Consider the following 18,862-nt stretch of genomic DNA (forward strand, 5'->3'; position numbering starts at 1 on the left):
ACACTGGTGGCACATTCCCACGTGTTTTGACAGGGAGGAATTTAACCCCCTCCCTGCCACCCAATATTTGCACCGGCAGGGCCACACTTCCACATTCCTCCCCTCATGTGCGCAATCTGCCACCTCCCCCCCTCATGCCCATCTTTTTCCCTGTGGATTCTTGTGGGCAGGTTGGAGGGGGGGGGGGGGGGGGGGGGGGGGTCGTCAGTCCACTTACCTGCGCCTCCTCACAGGGACAGCGACCCAGCCACACTGCCACAATGTGGTATGAATTTAGGTAGCTTTTTATATATCTGATTAATCTTTCTTTCAGTGAAACTAACCCTTTTTACATTAATCATTTCCCCTTGGTACAAGGCATGCAACCCCCAGTTTCTCAGTACACCACACATGGAAACACACTAATCATATACTGTAGCGGTATCCATAGAAACCGTACACTGAGATGCATGCTTAGGTTGTGTTACCATTGGATACTGGGACCTATTCGCAATTTTAATTGGTAAGTAATTTATTTATTTTGGGTTTTTTTTGTAAATAAAAGACACTGATGTTATTAAAACTGAAGACTTCACAAAAACTGTTATATTGAACATGTGTATATTACATGTTTTATATATAGTTAAAAAAACACTTAAACACAAACAATGTTTTTTATTTTTTATTTAAAAATTCAGCAAGGTTACAATTAGGAAATGAATGACTAACAAAAACACTGTGATACAATTCAGTTTAATAAACAATGCTTTTCTTCTACGTCTATCCAATCGGTATGTCTTCCTTATATTTACTATTCCAAACAAATGCTTTGTTGAAATGCTTGGACAGCTTCAGCCTTCCCAGAAAGTGTTCAGTGTACCTCCTTCTCTCTGCACTGCACTCCAGAATAAGGGCCACGGCACCTACAGACATTTGGAGCAACACACTTTCCTCCATTTAGACAAGGATGTCGGCAAATAGCTGGGAAAAAAAAATGTTTATATGATTATTTTCTCCCCATACTGAATTGCTGAGAATAATCTCTAGCCAGTCTAAGTAAGAGTCATACTACAGATAATCTGAATGGTACTGTATATGGAATTTAGCTGACTAGTTAAATTTCTTGAAAGGAAACAAATGATAATTAAAAAAAAATGCTTAGGCATTTCCCATGGATATTGAACATTTCCCATGAAACAGTAGTCTACCAGTTCTACTTTTGGTCTATTAAAAATACATTACAGGTGTATAGTCTACCCAAACTGTATGTTCTGTTTTCATATACATTCTTATCTACAGTATTTTACCTTTATGACACGCTCCTCCCACCCATCCTTCTGGACAGCTACAGATACCAGGTGCAACACAACTTCCACCATTTCTGCATCCCTGAGGACAGATTGCTGGGAACAAATGAGGCGTCGCTGTTTAATCTTTGACAGGCTTACTAGAGTCTCATCAGAAATAAACTCACTGACACTAAGCTTTCAGTAAGAAAGGCCTTGCCAAGAAAAAAGGCTTTCACTAGTCCAGATGGACAATTGCAGCACTAAAGGATTTGATTTCACATGCATGCTAATTAAATGTAAACAGTAGGACCTTTACCATCTTGACATTTTGAGCCTGTCCAGCTAGAGGGACAAAGACACTTCACAATGCTGTTCACAGAGATGCATTCACCACCATTCCAACACCCGCCCTCACAAGAGACTGTAAAACAAACATAAAGGCACAGTATTGCAGCAGCACCCTCTCTTGAAGCTCTCAGTGAGAACATTCTTCTTTGGCATTCGTTTGCCACCTCATTGTAAATCTTTAGACAAATGTACACTGCATTAGAATCAAGAATGCACAAACAGTTTCTATCATTTATTAGGTTCTTGTAAAGGTCAACAACAACAACACTTGTTGTAAACGTGTTTATTTTTTGTTTTGTTTTTTTACTGAATAACAATAAGACTGTAATGAAGTTATGCTATGAACAGCTGGGAATCAAAATCTCATAAATTATTTCCACTGTTTTGTTCATGAGTGGTATTTTTTAATTTTTTCTGAGGCTGAGCTGAATTGTAAAAGGAACTTTCTTTCCCATCATTTTCCACTTCCTACCTAAAAAGGAGACCTCTCAAGCATATTCAGTTGATCCTACTAAGAAAGCATTACCCAACAAAGACTTTTGGTGGGGTTAAAAACCACTCATTCTCTCTCGCTCTCTCTCGCTCTCTCTCGCTCTCTCTCTCTCTCTCGCTCTCTCTCTCTCTCTACCTTTATGACAGTATTTTCCTCCATATCCCGGTAGACATCTGCATTTTCCAGGCCTCAGACACTCTCCCCCATTTTTACACTTTGGATAACAGTTAGCTACAAAACAATAGCCAATACATTAGTTATTTAATTGATTATGTTTTAATTAATACTTTTAAATTCAGCACTATATTGATAATACAAAACAATAGAAGAGTAGGACCCATTATAAGCTGGAAAAATGATTAGGTTAACCTCATTTTTTCAATCATGCAAATTAAAAAATATGGTAATTAAACCCTATACCAGCCTACTGTTCACATGTAATAATATATAACTCTGCTAACACTGAATAACTGTCAACTATCCCTTAGAAAAGTTTACTTATACTATGCATTTACCATATGCTTTACTATACAGTACCCCTCTGGGCTTTACAATGCTTACCAATGCTTTTACTATGCTTTATTACACAATATGTTTATAAGGGATGTGCCAGTCAAAGCAAGGAAAGGCACTGCATGCGGAAATAGATAAAGACAAATTCCTAAAAAAAAATATATATATATAGATATAATTTATCAGAGGTGATTTTCTTTATCTTGAATGCATCTCATCTGTATTATGTACTTAGCAGAAACATTTCAAGTTTTAAATTTCAATTAAAGACATACTTTAAGATTGATCAAAACATAAGACATAGGTCATTTAAATAATTTTAATAGAAGAATGAAAATGTGCCAAGAACATTCTAGAGGGAATAACAGGCATAACTTAAGTAAAATAATGAAATGTAAAATTACCATATTGGCATAGGTCCCCCTCATAGCCCTTGGAGCAGAAGCAGGTGCTGTTCCTGATGCAGAGCCCTGCATGCTGACATGGAGGGTCACAAAATGCCTTCGGATCAAAGACAAAAGGAACCGCTACTCCTCTGGAAGCCTTCGATCTTGCATCACAGATAACCAGGAATAAGGCTAAAGAAGCCAAAATCAGCCAGATCCTTCCTGATTTCAAGCAGCTGTGAGACACTTCCATCTTCTTTAGGCTGTCGACTGAGGGCTGGATAAAAACTGGAGTTCAACTACTGCTGTTCCACTGAAAGTTTTTTTCAAGCTTATTCCCCGAAGGCTCCAATTGGTTAAAAGTGAATTGCTTCAGGTTTAGTAGGTTGAGACAATAGAGGAAAATGAGAGGTCAAATGAATAATGCATGGGCAGAGAACTTTAATAAAGAGAAAGTTAAACATTTGTTTAAATTGTTTAAAATCAATTATTTGTATTAGGTCTCTAAATGTGTTTCTAATAGTGAAAGAAAAGCTTTTGGTCTTCATTATCATTATCCTCCAAAAACATATATTTAAAATGTACTGAATTAATTAAAATGTAATAGTATAATATTCCTTATTTGCTTTGTAACCTCACGGTAGACGTTTCTTTTTCATTTCTGAAGAAAATAATTACAATAACATTAAGAAGCCCCAAAATCTCTTACTATTATATTTTACAGCCAGTTTTTTTTTTTTTTTACTTTTTAAGCTTTTGAATAGATTCATTGTTTATAATACTTGTTTTGTAACTCATTAAATTATAACACAATGTTGTACTCTAAAAACATCCGTACTAGTTGACTTTAAAAACCAGCCTGCTTTAGGTTCAGCGGTTGAATATAAGCAATATTTCCCCAGTAGTTCACCTAGTAAAAGCGCCACTTCTTCAAGTGCAGGGAGAGTCATGCACACGTGGTTTGCATTAGTGGCTGATGTCAGCTGGGGGTCCACAGGGCATATTGGTCTTTGCACTCCTGTGGATGAGGGAGGAAAATCGTGTGGGTTCAATTCGTCACCCATCAGCAGACCCAGATGGCCGGCAGTCTCACAAGTCCAGGCTGAGCCTCCCCTAAGTAGCTTAGTAACAGCCATTGTTACACGATTGGCTTGACATCAGGAACTGTTGCTGTTCTGTCCTCAGTATTGGAACGTGGGTTGCAGCAACATTCAAACTGGACATTTCAAAATGGCTTGGATTTACAGAGCACTCAGATTGGCTGAACAAGATTCTAAGTGGTGCTGTTGTTCAACAGCACACTGTTTTGATCTGTTGAACTTCAGCAGTGAGGATTTATTTTCTTAGACTACTCAGCCTTTTATTCGGTATTCTAAAGACACATTCTTTTTTAACTAGTGTATCCTTATCTAGTGCAGTTTTATCTTTAAAAAATCATATGGTAAGCATAAAATTACTTTTCTTATATATACTAACAGGCAAGCACATGGATATTCCATTATTAATATCTGACCAGTGCATTTGGACTGGAAAATAAGGGATGAAACATTTCAGAATTTAGAGCATGCACTATATAAAATCTTTAATGAAAGACATGATGTTCCATCTGGTAATAATGTCAGAGATGATGTCATGATACTACGTTAAAATAATCCAGCTGTATAACTTCTCTACCAGACCAAACTTTAAAAAGAATCAGCAGAATACTTTTACAGTTGCAGTACAGTGCATTCAGGATATAATGTTAAGCATTCAACTAACAGGGATCATTTGATTGATTTTCATCTTGTAAATCTTACTACTGTATACATGTATTGCATTCCAAGGTGCTTCTAATGGAACCAATGGAAGAAAAGAACTGAGAACAGGAGGTGACCGTTTGACCTGTAAAGGCTTATCCCTTCCAAGTGCACTGTTTGTCCCATGTGATGGAAACCAATTCTATACGGAAGAATCTATTCGCTTTTGTTTTTCTTTGTTACCTCAGCTGGTAAATGATTCTGTTTCTAACATTCAGTTCTAAAATTTTACAAGGCTTCTCTTGTGTAAAATGTATCTCTGTCATTTAGAATTTTATAAAAAAAAATACAACCCTCCCCTACCTGTCTTTTGTTCTAGACTGTATAAATGTAATTATTTTGCGATTCTATTATCCGGACAGAGTATAGTTTGATCAAATCAACCCCTAAATGTATGCCCTGGGAGCATAAAGATATTATTATTATTATTATTATTATTATTATTATTATTATTATTATTATTATTATTATTATTTGTATTACCGTTATCTCTAACATGTAAACATTTTAACTTTCTATATGATGGCAGTAAATTATGTGACTAGGGCTGCAATGAAGAGATTTTAACTTAACACACGTGTGTCCATTTAGTAGCAGCACATAACTATTTAATTTAATTATTTTGTTACAACGTTTATCTAAACATTCAGAGCAGCCCTGCCCAACCTCTGTGAATTCAATGTTCTTTTTTCAAAACAGTAAGATGATTAATCTCAACCAGTCTTTGCCTGGCTATTCTGAATGCAGTTCTAAACTCGTATTTTATTGCCACAATTGGGGCTTTAATGATTCGCCTGTCCTGTAGGTGGATGACAGACAGTTTACAACCCTGGCATTTTTAACTTTTTTGCACATTTGGCACCTTTTGTTAGCAACATTTAGAAACCTGGTCTGCTTGTATTCAAGGGTCACTGAAGGCCACTGAGGTCAATGTATTTCTAGCTGACAAAAGCAGAATTCACTGTGTTAACAAAACATAGATGTAGCTAAAAACAATATTATCTGAGAACATTCTGTCTTTATTCAAATAAATGAATATGATTTCCGTAATATGTTTTAAGTATGTACTACATAAATTCAAGTTTGTATGAACAGGTTTATATGAGTCCTAACTGTATATCAGAAGGATTCTAGGATCAAAAAGTTAGTGTCTTTTACCATGGCAGCAAACTAAGACTGGCAAGTTACCGGTACAGCAAAAAGATGATTACTAAAAGGGGAATGTACAGTAGTTTCCTTTCACAGTGAAACAATATTGTGTACTATTTTGATTTTAAATAAATGTTTGCAATACTATTTTTTTAGAAGTTTTCTTAGCTGCAGTATGTCTGCCACAAAAACTCTATAGAATTTACTTTGTCTTTAGGGAAAATCTAATTGCTTTTCAGTGTGCTGACATTTAATAAAACACATTTGTTTATAGGTAAGTGAACTGGTTTCCTTTATATGAAGCTCAGAGATGACAGATACCAGATGTTTGCAGCATGAAATCCCATCAGAAAAAGGTCCACACAGGAAGAGAAATCACATTGAGGAAAATCAATTTCCTATAAAAACCAATGGACCTAACCATTACTGAATTAATATGTAAAACTATGTTTCCTTCAGTCTACATTACCACTCAACTGTAAATAGTTTTAGATTTCCTCAGTTGGTCTTCAGTATACAAGGGATAACACTTAAGTTTATAAAAATAAGTTTAGATGCAGCCAAAACCTTACAACATCGCCATAGCATCTTCTCTATGCCTTACAAAACAGGATGGGTCTCTGTTTCATGCATTTATTTGAAATGCAATGGGAACCAACCTTGTCCCTAACTTTGTGCATAAAAAAAAAACTGCACGTTACGATTCATCTCTAAGTGCATGAGTATCTACACATAAAGCGTCCCTAAGGGTTGGAATAATATCTTTAAGCTTTGGGTTGCAATTTTTCAAACCCCATTTCATTTCAGCACTTGCAGTAATCACCTTGATTATGTATTAATTTGGGGCAGAAGAACAGCAAGCATTTTATTCTGCTTATTTTTATGTAATCTTCACAGACACACACGGGAATGCAATACAATAACACAACTTCTAAATCTTTTTGCAGCTTTTCTATTATTATTATTATTATTATTATTATTATTATTATTATTAGTAGTAGTACTCTGAATAGTACAGCACCAGCAGAACATTGTAATATCATGGACTGACCGTTATACGATTTGTAAAAGAGAGTCATTACAGGCATTCTGTTAGAGTATTGAGTAACCTAAAGTAAAAAAAAAAAAAAAAAAAAAAAAAAAAAAAAAAAAAAACTCTCTCTAAGTGTTGTTTTTAAAGAAAGTATTATTGGTCATTCAGGACCAGTTCCTTACAGACAGTATTGTATTTTTATAATAGTGATATTCTTTTATTTTAAATAGAGACCCCTATGTTTACTTTTCCACTAATGTGTTTTCCAGTTGGGAAGTATTGTCAGCAAAGCAAATAAGTACTCCATAAAGGTTTGTCACAATGTATTGGTTTTAAATGCTGCCGGTATGTAACTTAGCCATGCATTTAAACTATTTGCCAGCTGCTGTGTGCAGACTTCTAGGGTCCAGACAAATCCAACTGAGGCACATTCATTATATGGGACAGATCGGTAGCAGGTTTTCTTTGGCTTATTTCAGAGCTCAAGATGGACAGCCTTTTATACACAATACCTTCTTTCCATAAACACTTTACAAACTGAATTAAAAAAAAGTATTTCTGTCAACTATACCCTTTATCAATAATGTGACCATACAATAACAGCTTGTAATATCATTCAAAGAGCTTAGCCAGCACTTGGTGTGTTAAAAAGAATTAAACAAGTTGCAACTTTTATAGTTACTTACAGTGCCTTGCGAAAGTATTCGGCCCCCTTGAACTTTGCGACCTTTTGCCACATTTCAGGCTTCAAACATAAAGATATGAAACTGTAATTTTTTGTGAAGAATCAACAACAAGTGGGACACAATCATGAAGTGGAACGAAATTTATTGGATATTTCAAACTTTTTTAACAAATAAAAAACTGAAAAATTGGGCGTGCAAAATTATTCAGCCCCTTTACTTTCAGTGCAGCAAACTCTCTCCAGAAGTTCAGTGAGGATCTCTGAATGATCCAATGTTGACCTAAATGACTAATGATGATAAATAGAATCCACCTGTGTGTAATCAAGTCTCCGTATAAATGCACCTGCACTGTGATAGTCTCAGAGGTCCGTTTAAAGCGCAGAGAGCATCATGAAGAACAAGGAACACACCAGGCAGGTCCGAGATACTGTTGTGGAGAAGTTTAAAGCCGGATTTGGATACAAAAAGATTTCCCAAGCTTTAAACATCCCAAGGAGCACTGTGCAAGCGATAATATTGAAATGGAAGGAGTATCAGACCACTGCAAATCTACCAAGACCTGGCCGTCCCTCTAAACTTTCAGCTCATACAAGGAGAAGACTGATCAGAGATGCAGCCAAGAGGCCCATGATCACTCTGGATGAACTGCAGAGATCTACAGCTGAGGTGGGAGACTCTGTCCATAGGACAACAATCAGTCGTATACTGCACAAATCTGGCCTTTATGGAAGAGTGGCAAGAAGAAAGCCATTTCTTAAAGATATCCATAAAAAGTGTCGTTTACAGTTTGCCACAAGCCACCTGGGAGACACACCAAACATGTGGAAGAAGGTGCTCTGGTCAGATGAAACCAAAATCGAACTTTTTGGCAACAATGCAAAACGTTATGTTTGGCGTAAAAGCAACACAGCTCATCACCCTGAACACACCATCCCCACTGTCAAACATGGTGGTGGCAGCATCATGGTTTGGGCCTGCTTTTCTTCAGCAGGGACAGGGAAGATGGTTAAAATTGATGGGAAGATGGATGGAGCCAAATACAGGACCATTCTGGAAGAAAACCTGATGGAGTCTGCAAAAGACCTGAGACTGGGACGGAGATTTGTCTTCCAACAAGACAATGATCCAAAACATAAAGCAAAATCTACAATGGAATGGTTCACAAATAAACATATCCAGGTGTTAGAATGGCCAAGTCAAAGTCCAGACCTGAATCCAATCGAGAATCTGTGGAAAGAACTGAAAACTGCTGTTCACAAATGCTCTCCATCCAACCTCACTGAGCTCGAGCTGTTTTGCAAGGAGGAATGGGCAAAAATTTCAGTCTCTCGATGTGCAAAACTGATAGAGACATACCCCAAGCGACTTACAGCTGTAATCGCAGCAAAAGGTGGCGCTACAAAGTATTAACTTAAGGGGGCTGAATAATTTTGCACGCCCAATTTTTCAGTTTTTTATTTGTTAAAAAAGTTTGAAATATCCAATAAATTTCGTTCCACTTCATGATTGTGTCCCACTTGTTGTTGATTCTTCACAAAAAATTACAGTTTCATATCTTTATGTTTGAAGCCTGAAATGTGGCAAGAGGTCGCAAAGTTCAAGGGGGCCGAATACTTTCGCAAGGCACTGTATGTGAGTAGACTGGATAATCATGTCTTTTAGTCTAATTTGATCCCTGCAATGGTGCTGTCATAAATTAAAGATATATAGTACATAACAAGACTATCATAACCAAAAAAAAAGAAAGAAAAAAAATCAGACGTTATTGAGTGGTAGAATGAATGTTTTTTTGTTTTTTTTAATAGCTATGACACGTACTAACATCTGTTATTATGAGTTAATAATGATGACATCACTTACAACACAGTATGCCAGCACAGTAAAGCCATTAAATCAGTATTTGCCATTGGAGGCTTTTGCTGACCACAGCTACTCTCCTCCCATGATTAGCTCACCAAAAGGTATGCTGATTAGGATAATGAGGGTTCTGACATTTTCTTGTATAATGTGTTTGCTGACTTTGTTTGTTCAACCACATTTGCAGCACATTAAAGCAGATACAGTAAGTGTGGTGAAGCATAGTAAAAAAACTGCATAATAAACTACAAAATGTAGGTATTGGTGGGTCATTTGATAATTTTTGTGACGCCCTATTTTTCATTGCCTCACTATTTCCTAAAAGGAGTTGAGGTGGTAAGTACATTAACAGATGTTGGTTCCAGGAAGGATCATAGAGGACGATGCAGGGGAGGAAAGTGTGAAGGCATCTTTATGGCATTGGGACCCTCAGTCTTGCTCAACAGACTCTTTCTTCAATCTTTTTATGGACATTTTGGCATGCTCTTTTAGTGGCACTAGTATCCATCTGTATGTCTAAGAAAAAAAAAGTTGTAGTGGTGTCTAAGTTAGTGTGGAGACATTAAAAACAATATACCAAGATACGCTCAGCAGCAGTACGCTGCTTTGGGAGACCTCAGGCACTATTACATGTTCTCAATGAGACATTATAATGTGTTCCATTTCTAAAGCTACACTTGCATTATAATAGGCATCAATGTTTTCTTAACATTCTTTGATAATGAGGAACAGTATACTGTATGTGAAACACAGTACTACCATAATGAAGCTTAGTATTAAAATTATACAAACGTTTCAAAAATAAGTTTTTGTGTTCAACTCAGAACTTCACTCCCTGACTCTACTGCAAGTTAAAATTACTGAGATGTACATTTAAAAGTAATTTTTTTTTTTTTTCCCCACGCTATTTCCATTTTAGCAACCATAATTTAACACGTCAAATGCTTACAATCTTGTAATGCCAAGTGTATGACCCTTTATTTTAACTTGCCCAGTTACTTGTTAATAAGATTTCCCAACATGTAGGGTAACATTTAAGGAATATAATTCATAATAAATTGGTGTTTTTGATTAATTTCTCATTTACTAGGATGTAGTCAGGATGGTTGGAATAGAGGCTGAAGTGTTTCTATAGGTGCATGCATCTTATTAAACATCATCTTTTGAAATGCAACAAGCATCTGGAATTGCATTAGGTGTATATATACAGTATGCAAATCACATTGTCACACAGAACAAAAGTTTAATTTCACAATTTCCTTACAATCATTTACTATAACTCACAGACTCTATATAATGATTTATGATATGATTGTGTTGTAGTTCTTTTGACATGCTCTCAATCGTGTTTGATTCACACTATTGGATTAGTGTTGGCCAAGTCATGTGAGTTTTCTGAGGTATGTTTAAGGGAGTATATTTAGGGTAATAGAAAGAGAAAAATATCTTTCACACAGATTTTTTTATTTTACAAAATACACATAGGAATTTATATAAAAAAAAGATTTTATTTTTTTGCCAGTGTACCATAAACACCCAGCCTTGTAGCAGCACTCCACCTAGTGTTAATAGCAAGAACTACTAGTACCTAAAATAGAGCATCAACACCACAGGGAAGGAAACCATATTAGTATGCTAAACTGTAGTGCAAACTGTTTATTAAATCATGTAGGCCAGATGCACCAACTTGTGGTATGCAAGTAACTTTCCAGTGTTGCTAAGGTTTTCTTTTTAAAATAATAATCTGCATCTATTCTTAATCTCTTTAATAGAATATTAGGAATTTTAATGTAAATACAGTAGGATGTATTTAAATGTCATTAGACTGTAATGCATCCCATATAAGAGGCTTGTCACCAAGCTGTAGTAATTTATATATTTATATATATATATCTAAATTTATATTTATTTTTAATACCTCACATTTATCCAACAACATACAGTACAGTACCTATTTCCAAACATGGCAAAGTGTTATATCAAGGAGATATGCATTACAAAAATAAGATAAATTCATCATGTTTAGAAAACAATAGTCACCTTCCCCACAATGTAGTTCTAAAATACCTATGTTAACAATTACATGAATGCAGGTTTGTAGCAATTGGGCACTGATAAGTCTGTCAGTGCTGTGGTGTGTTAATATGTACAAACGTAAACATTAACTACACATGAACATACAACCTAAAAACGAGTGTGTTAACAACAATTCCACACATTAAGAAACCTAAATCATAATCAGGATTTTGATTTGTGCCTCCTGGCACACTCCGAAATAGGTATTGCAGCACAAAGTAATAGTCACACCCTCTTACACAGAGAATTCCAGTATTTTGGCATAAAACATAAACCAAAAGCCATTTAAACATGCAATTGAAATTATAAATATGCAGTACAGCAGGAGCATACCAAACAAGTGGTTACCCAGAATGATTATCACCATCAAGTGCTCAGTACAGAAATCAATTATCCCCATCCTACCCCCTTAAATAACTGTTAAATAACTGTGTCAATTTAAACTGTAAACACTTTCAAATATTCATTCAAGCACAACTTTCAGTGCATAATTTTTCCACGGCAATTAAGCTAATAATTCACATTAAAACACATCACACTTAATTTACATTTGAATAAAACTTTATAACACCTGTTAATTTGGTCAGTAAACTCATTTAAAAAAAAAATAGTAAAAAGTAATTTGTAACTTCTGAAATGAAAAATAGTATTAAACGCTGTAATATGTAGCCAATATCAGCAATACACACATCATGTATAGTTATCAGTCAGATTACTGGTAATATTGTTTCCCCCAAAGCTTGTATTCAAGACTAGTAGCTGTTTTTTTTTCTTTTCAGTGCCATTGACAATTCCTTTAGTCAGCATAACAGTAAACAGTACTATGCAGAGTTAACCTAGCGTATTTCTTCAAATTTAAGACGCCCTTGAATTTAAGACGCAGCCCAAATTTCCCACCCTCAACGCGAGGGGCATCTTTGTAAATGCATCTTTTACTCGTACACACGGAGCATTACAGTTATGCGCTGCTTCTCATTTTCAGTTGCAATTACTTGCACACGTTTTTCTCCCTTTTTGTGAAGTGTGGTATTGCTTGGCAAGTAGAAAAATACAGGGGTCTGATTAGAAACGAGCCTAATAATGAAACGTTGCTGCTGTGGTAAACAGGAAGGCTGCCCGGAGCCGAGCTGATCGGGAGGTCCCGATTGGCTGGGGGGCGTGCCCAGGGAGCCTACACCTGCTTAACGCAGCAATGTTTACATGGAGGAGGAGAGCGTCCGCTCCGCAGGATAACTACTAGGGAACCCTTCAACTCCCAGTCAGTCATGTTGCTCTTTGTGTACTCGGGCAGTCACATCTTTTGTTGGCAATTTTAATACATGTATCACTATACTGTACTTGAATTTATGATGCAGGCCATTTTTTTAGAAGATAAAAAATGGTTAAAAAAAGTGTGTCTTAAATTTGAAGGAATACGGTACTTCTTTTTTGCTAGGCAAGTTACTAAGCGAGAAAAAAAAAAATCGAGACCTTGCAAGTGAGGAAACAGTTTAGGGGATACTAAATGCTTAGGCTGCATAAATGTTTGTCAATTATTTTGTATTCTACAAATTCATTATAAAAAATGTATTTTAATATGACAAAGTGCATATAAATATTTTAGGTACCATGGAAAGGAAGATTCAAACACATAGGTATAATGAAAGAAGACTGTTAGATCTTTTAACCTATGCCTGATAGGACTTTAAACTGGCATCTCACACGAAGATCTAAAACACAGCGCTGTAAAACATTACAACAATAATAATTTAGTGAAGATATGCCGTGAACACAGCGAGAACAACTATGTGATTTTTAAGAACTAAACAGTCAAACTTTTGTGGGTCCTTGCAAAATGTACTTCCCCATCTGTGAAAAGCCAGTGTAGAAGTCAGTTCTATTCTGGTGGCTGTAGGACATTTACAACCTTGGAATGCCCATGCAGGTAAGTAGTGTTTCCTCCACAATCCACATACTGGTACCTTTCCTGAGAAACTTGCTCAGTGTGGCCAAAGTATGCTGTTGTCACTGTTACTCTGTTAGAGATAAAAAAGGGAGAAAGAATTTAAGACACAGAGATAGAACAATGCGATTGAAAACTAACACCCTCCACAATATTCCACAAATGGTTGTGTAAACATGTATGTATCCCAATGACATACTTTCATCCACCATGTTTAAAAGTTCACAATTAGAGCCATCAGCATCATAAAAAAATGTAGGTCTTACAAAGTTTCATCACAATAGCAGACAGGCTTCTCTAGGTCTATTTTATGTAAAAAATATACAGCTCAGCTATAACCCAGTCTCTGGGGACAGGCCATGCCGAGCAGGGAGGAAAAACATTTGTTCTCCCCTTAATTCATCAATGCATAACCATGCTTGTAACTGTATACACACCAAAGAAATCACAGATTATTTTTAAAATTTCAATTTCAAACAATAAAGGTATGAAATAAAAGGTCCACTTACTGCATCATGACAACAATATTATGTACTTTTATGGATGGCAATGTGCAATAATCACTGAAAAACAAAAATTATAGAAGTTATTAAAAAGTGTATATATATAGGGACTACATAACTTGACTGAGGACTTAAGACATGCAAATAAACCAAATTCAGACCTTTTTAAAAGATACTTACAACATGTAGCTCATCTCATCAGCAATTACTGTAGGGACCATGTAGTCAATCTTAAAAAAAAAAAAAAAAATCACCCCCAAAAAATAATGATTTTTATTTAGTACATCAAAGCCTAACACTTCATTTAAAAAAAAAAAATAAATAAAAAATAAAAAATCCAAATAAAATAAATAGCAACAGAACTGTGTTTGGCCTAAAATGACCCTAGGGATTTTAAACCCATTTTAACACTATATATATATATATATATATTCTACTTAAACAGAATATAACTTCTCTTGAAATGATTGGTACAGCACAATAATCGTAAACTCTGAAGCTCCAATACACGGAGGTCATAGGATCCTGAATTTACAGAACTACTTCCATTATTTCTCACTAAGAGCTTCAAAGTTATTTTGAAAGAAAATGCTTCTACAACTGTTGTTAGATGCAACACTCCTACCAGGTTATGAGAAGTACAAATGATACCTGATTCATGTCTAGAGGTCCAATTGAAGTAGCATTGCTCAACCGAGATTTTCCAATTACAGTTTTAGAGAACTGAATTTGCGCACTGATGTTTGCCACTTCCACAGAATAGTAGTTATTGTTTGTTATGTTCAAGGTATTCTTATAAAAAAAAAAGAAAAAAGAAAAGAAACAGTTAGGGCCATGGAAAAGATTCATATTTTTTTGCTTGAATGTGAAAACTCATAGGACATTCCCACTGGCTAGCAAAAAGGAATTCACTAAATTAAATGTTGATATTGAAATAGTGTGCAACAACCTTATATCAGACTGTCTGATGATTGTAATTAAAACTGCTGTGTCAAAATATGCAGCCTCCATATCTTCGTTTTATCCTAGGCCTAATTAAGTAGAGAATGATTTGACAATAACTACAGGCAAGACAAAAGGCATATGTTTTTTAATCTCCTTACTCCAGGCCTGATATGTTTCTCAGCGATAGTTGGTGTCAATGGCTTGCCATTTACTACTTTCATCTATACAACCTAAATGCCACTGAAATTTAATATGGAGATGAAATTTAATATGGAGTAGTGGTTAGGGCTCTGGACTCTTGACCGGAGGGTCATGGGTTCAATCCCCGGTCGGGGACACTGCTGTTGTACCCTTGAGCAAGGTACTTTACCTAGATTGCTCCAGTAAAAACCCAACTGTATAAATGGGTAATTGTATGTAAAAATAATGTGATATCTTGTAACAATTGTAAGTCGCCCTGGATAAGGGCGTCTGCTAAGAAATAAATAAATAAATAAATAAATAAACGCAGAACATTGTACATTTTAAAAGGATAATTAACAGGAATAATATAACTAACAAAATCATAGCTCTGAGATACAAGAATTTAAGGTTTCAATTTGAGGGTAATTTTGTAGAGCTCAGTCCACAACCTAGACTTTTTTTCCAGGGACCGTGTGGGCTTTCAGTCATGGTTGAACACTCACTGTGAATCTATAAACAGGGATGCAGATAAAAGCTGGGAGCCAGGAAAAATCCATGGCTATTTTCATAATTCACAGCTATTTTTATGAGATGTTACTGGAAAAAACACAATCTCCTTACCAGACTTCTGTCTCTGTGGCAAAGACAAGCAAATAAGTGATTCATTGACTGGTTGATAGAGATTCAACCGGTTTATGAAGAAATGAATAAAGCATACTGTACCACTGATGGCATCCCTGCAGAATGCATCACTCATTGCATTGGTCTAATAGTACTAAAAATGAGCATTGAAGACTTCAAAATAAACCAGTTACCACCCCACTCCCACCCAAAAGTGGGGATTTAAATACTCAGTATATATTGCACATTTTATGCTGAATTACCTGCCCAAATTGTGTGTTTACAATTACAAAAACAGTAACATGAGCCACAGATTGAATAAAAAAAAAAATTAGGTTGTCTTGGCCTTGCAAAGCTTCAAAGACCTTTCCAGACTGCCAGCCCTAAAAATATTTCCACCTCACTAAACTCGGGAGAGGTTTCCCCCCCCATCTCCTTAGAATGCCCTGCCATTCAAAATGACTGCAGTTTTCATTAATATTTTCATTAATAATCAAATATTGACAGCACATATACAATTAAACAAAACACAATGCAACATAACTGAATTTCTCTTACTGTAATGTTGAGATAGATAATACGCTGATCTTGGTTATAACTGACGTAGGCAGACTTGATGCCTACATAGGATACATCAATAGATCGTGGAAACAAGAAGAAAACAGCCAGTCCCGAAAGAAGTAGGCAAACCATCACTGCAACTGTCACGTACAGCTTTCTATAAAGAATACATCAATAAAAAGGATGTCTTTTTTAACTGGATAGAACAAAATACAACAGAATGGTGGTTTGCTACAAACTGAGAATCAGTTGTACTCACGTCCTCCTTGGTCTCAGCCTCTGATCACTGTACGGGATCAATGCAACAAGCTGATTTTCTTGGCCTAAATTCAAATAAAGTGTATATAAATAGCCTACTGCATCCTTTTAATAAAATACAGGCTAACACACAATATTGGACTGCTTTTAAACTAACATTTCAATGACCTTGTTACTGGTGATTTTTTTTTTCCTGCTACATCCCTCTGTTATGAGGCCAACAACTATACATGTTTAGATTCTTGATAGTAATAACATGTCTAGTTCAAGATCAATATAAAATCTCTTCACAAAAAATAAATATAAATAAATAATAATGACTAATGATGTTCAACGTTAGATTAAAAAAAAGTCCATGTTAAAAGTTTTGAAAAGTTTAACAGTGAAAACCACATTTAGATTAGTAATACACAAAAGGCTTGCATGATACTTGTGAATCTGAGTCATCAGCCAGTGATAGGGCTTTACAACTAACTTCCAAAGCTATCAAGCAAAACAAACTTTAGCTTTTATGAATTAACTAATGTTAATTTAACATTTACTCTTCCTGTCTAAGAGGTTTATTTGCTATACAATCTGAGGTACTGTATAATGGAGAGCCATTCTGCCACATGTTGTACTTTATTTTAATCGTCAGTATTTAAAAAAAAAAAAAACCAAAACACAAATGGTATAAAGTCACACCTACCTCTAGGTATTCTCCCTGTTCCTTGACATGTTTGGCACGTGACACTGTCCCGTCCTGTGAATTCTACATATGGAAATTGAGACACATCACCATGTCCTCCATCTTTATCGTGAGCATCTGCCAATCCATTCCGGTCTGATATGTCAGATGGAGTTGTACAGCTGTCATCTTTGTTAAGCAGTGGCAAATGAGATAAAGACTTCCCCATGGTTTAAACTGTCACGTGAACAAGATAAACACTGTCAATGCTTTGCTGACCTACCAGTTATTTACACTCAGTTTAGGGTGCAGCAAATGAACAGGCTGCATATATATATATATATATATATATATATATATATATATATATCATTTTAATGTTGACATGAAGTTATGAAAATGTGTTTTCACATCAGAGATTATACATATTTGGATGATTAACACATCTTTCTAAATTGTAGCTGAAGTATATAAATAAATACTTTCCTAGCTACTGTAATACTCTCACATTCACATACAAAAAAGGCCACGCCAATTCTTCTTTTGTTTTATAATCAGTGCATCTATTATTGTTTTACACAACTCGGCTAAAGTTTAAAGCTACAACAGTCCTGCTGATACTGTCGAGCCTGCACGGTTCCACCCAGCAGTGACATAATGCAAATCCGACGTTTAAAAATGACCAACAAAATCTACCCACATAGATAGTTAGCAGCTGTACATCTTGAACAAAATCAAATAAATAAATACACACATTAATAAATACATGAATTAATAAATAACCACGATGGAGGTGTAACAGAATAGAACAAATGGAAGCATTACTTGGCTTCTAATTATCGGTGACATGACAGGGGAGACGGAATAACTAACATGTCGGAAAAGCTAACTGCTTCAGTTTGTATTTAAAAAAAATGTAAGACATGACATGTTTAAATACAAAAAAAAAAAAAAAAAGTAATTGTTTTAGGCCCCGGCCAAAGCATAGTGACAGTACACTTGTGTGTGCGCAGTACGGTATGCATTACACCAGAGAAACATCTTTATCAATATTATTACTAGGAACTAGGAATAGAAAACACTGCTCTAGTAGGTAAAACAAACACGAATGCATTTATATATATATATTTCACGTTACAGTATTGGTGTAATTCTTACCTTTCAATTACGTAACACTGCCAAAAGCCTGTCTTGCTCATAAGAATCGCTTGTTTAGCTTTCTCCTGCTCAGTCAAAGAAGCATGCGCACTCACTGTGCGCGATGACGTCACGTATATTACCCCATAAACCAATGGCCCTAAAACTATGGGGTGCCAAACAGGCAATATATCAACTTTGAGATATATATACAACAATGTTTGATATATATGGATTGGTATTTGATTATATATATATATATATATATATATATATATATATATATATATACATCAATGTTTGATATATATGGATTAATGTTTGATATATATATGGATTGATGTTCGCTATGTATGGATTGATGATTGTTGGTATATATACATCAATGTTTGATATATATGTATTGACTTGGAGCAGGCACATTGTTAGTAAGCTCA

The 18,862-nt window shown here is 35.5% G+C and overlaps 2 protein-coding genes and 1 long non-coding RNA gene across 4 annotated transcripts; 1 reads left to right on the plus strand and 2 right to left on the minus strand.

Moving 5' to 3' along the window:
• Positions 1-654: 654 nt before the first annotated feature.
• On the minus strand, positions 655-3,543 carry LOC117435517 (von Willebrand factor D and EGF domain-containing protein-like). 2 transcript variants are annotated; one of them, XM_034058771.3, is made up of 5 exons: positions 3,027-3,528; positions 2,245-2,340; positions 1,585-1,689; positions 1,287-1,382; positions 655-960 (listed from the first exon to the last, which is right to left on the minus strand). In XM_034058771.3, the coding sequence occupies exons 1-5, from the start codon at positions 3,259-3,261 to the stop codon at positions 851-853; spliced, it is 642 nt and encodes a 213-aa protein (XP_033914662.3). In that variant the 5' UTR covers positions 3,262-3,528; the 3' UTR covers positions 655-850. The 2 variants fall into 2 exon arrangements, with proteins under 2 accessions (XP_033914662.3, XP_033914664.3); XM_034058773.3 differs by lacking the exon at positions 1,585-1,689 and having other exon boundaries at positions 3,027-3,543.
• Positions 3,544-4,006: 463 nt separating this feature from the next.
• On the plus strand, positions 4,007-6,229 carry LOC131709455 (uncharacterized). The gene is made up of 2 exons (XR_009311537.1): positions 4,007-4,449; positions 4,835-6,229. It is a non-coding gene; the product is annotated as an uncharacterized LOC131709455 (long non-coding RNA).
• A 4,748-nt stretch (positions 6,230-10,977) lies between these two features.
• Positions 10,978-18,570, minus strand: LOC117435327 (transmembrane protein 106B-like). Its single transcript, XM_034058399.3, has 8 exons — positions 18,447-18,570; positions 17,310-17,525; positions 16,623-16,686; positions 16,361-16,520; positions 14,705-14,845; positions 14,234-14,283; positions 14,060-14,113; positions 10,978-13,623 (listed from the first exon to the last, which is right to left on the minus strand). Exons 2-8 carry the CDS (start codon positions 17,515-17,517, stop codon positions 13,485-13,487), a joined length of 816 nt encoding a protein of 271 aa, XP_033914290.1. The 5' UTR covers positions 17,518-17,525; positions 18,447-18,570; the 3' UTR covers positions 10,978-13,484.
• Between the last annotated feature and the right edge of the window lie 292 nt (positions 18,571-18,862).

This window comes from Acipenser ruthenus, chromosome 3, assembly GCF_902713425.1.
Source record: "Acipenser ruthenus chromosome 3, fAciRut3.2 maternal haplotype, whole genome shotgun sequence".
Lineage (NCBI taxonomy): Eukaryota > Metazoa > Chordata > Actinopteri > Acipenseriformes > Acipenseridae > Acipenser > Acipenser ruthenus.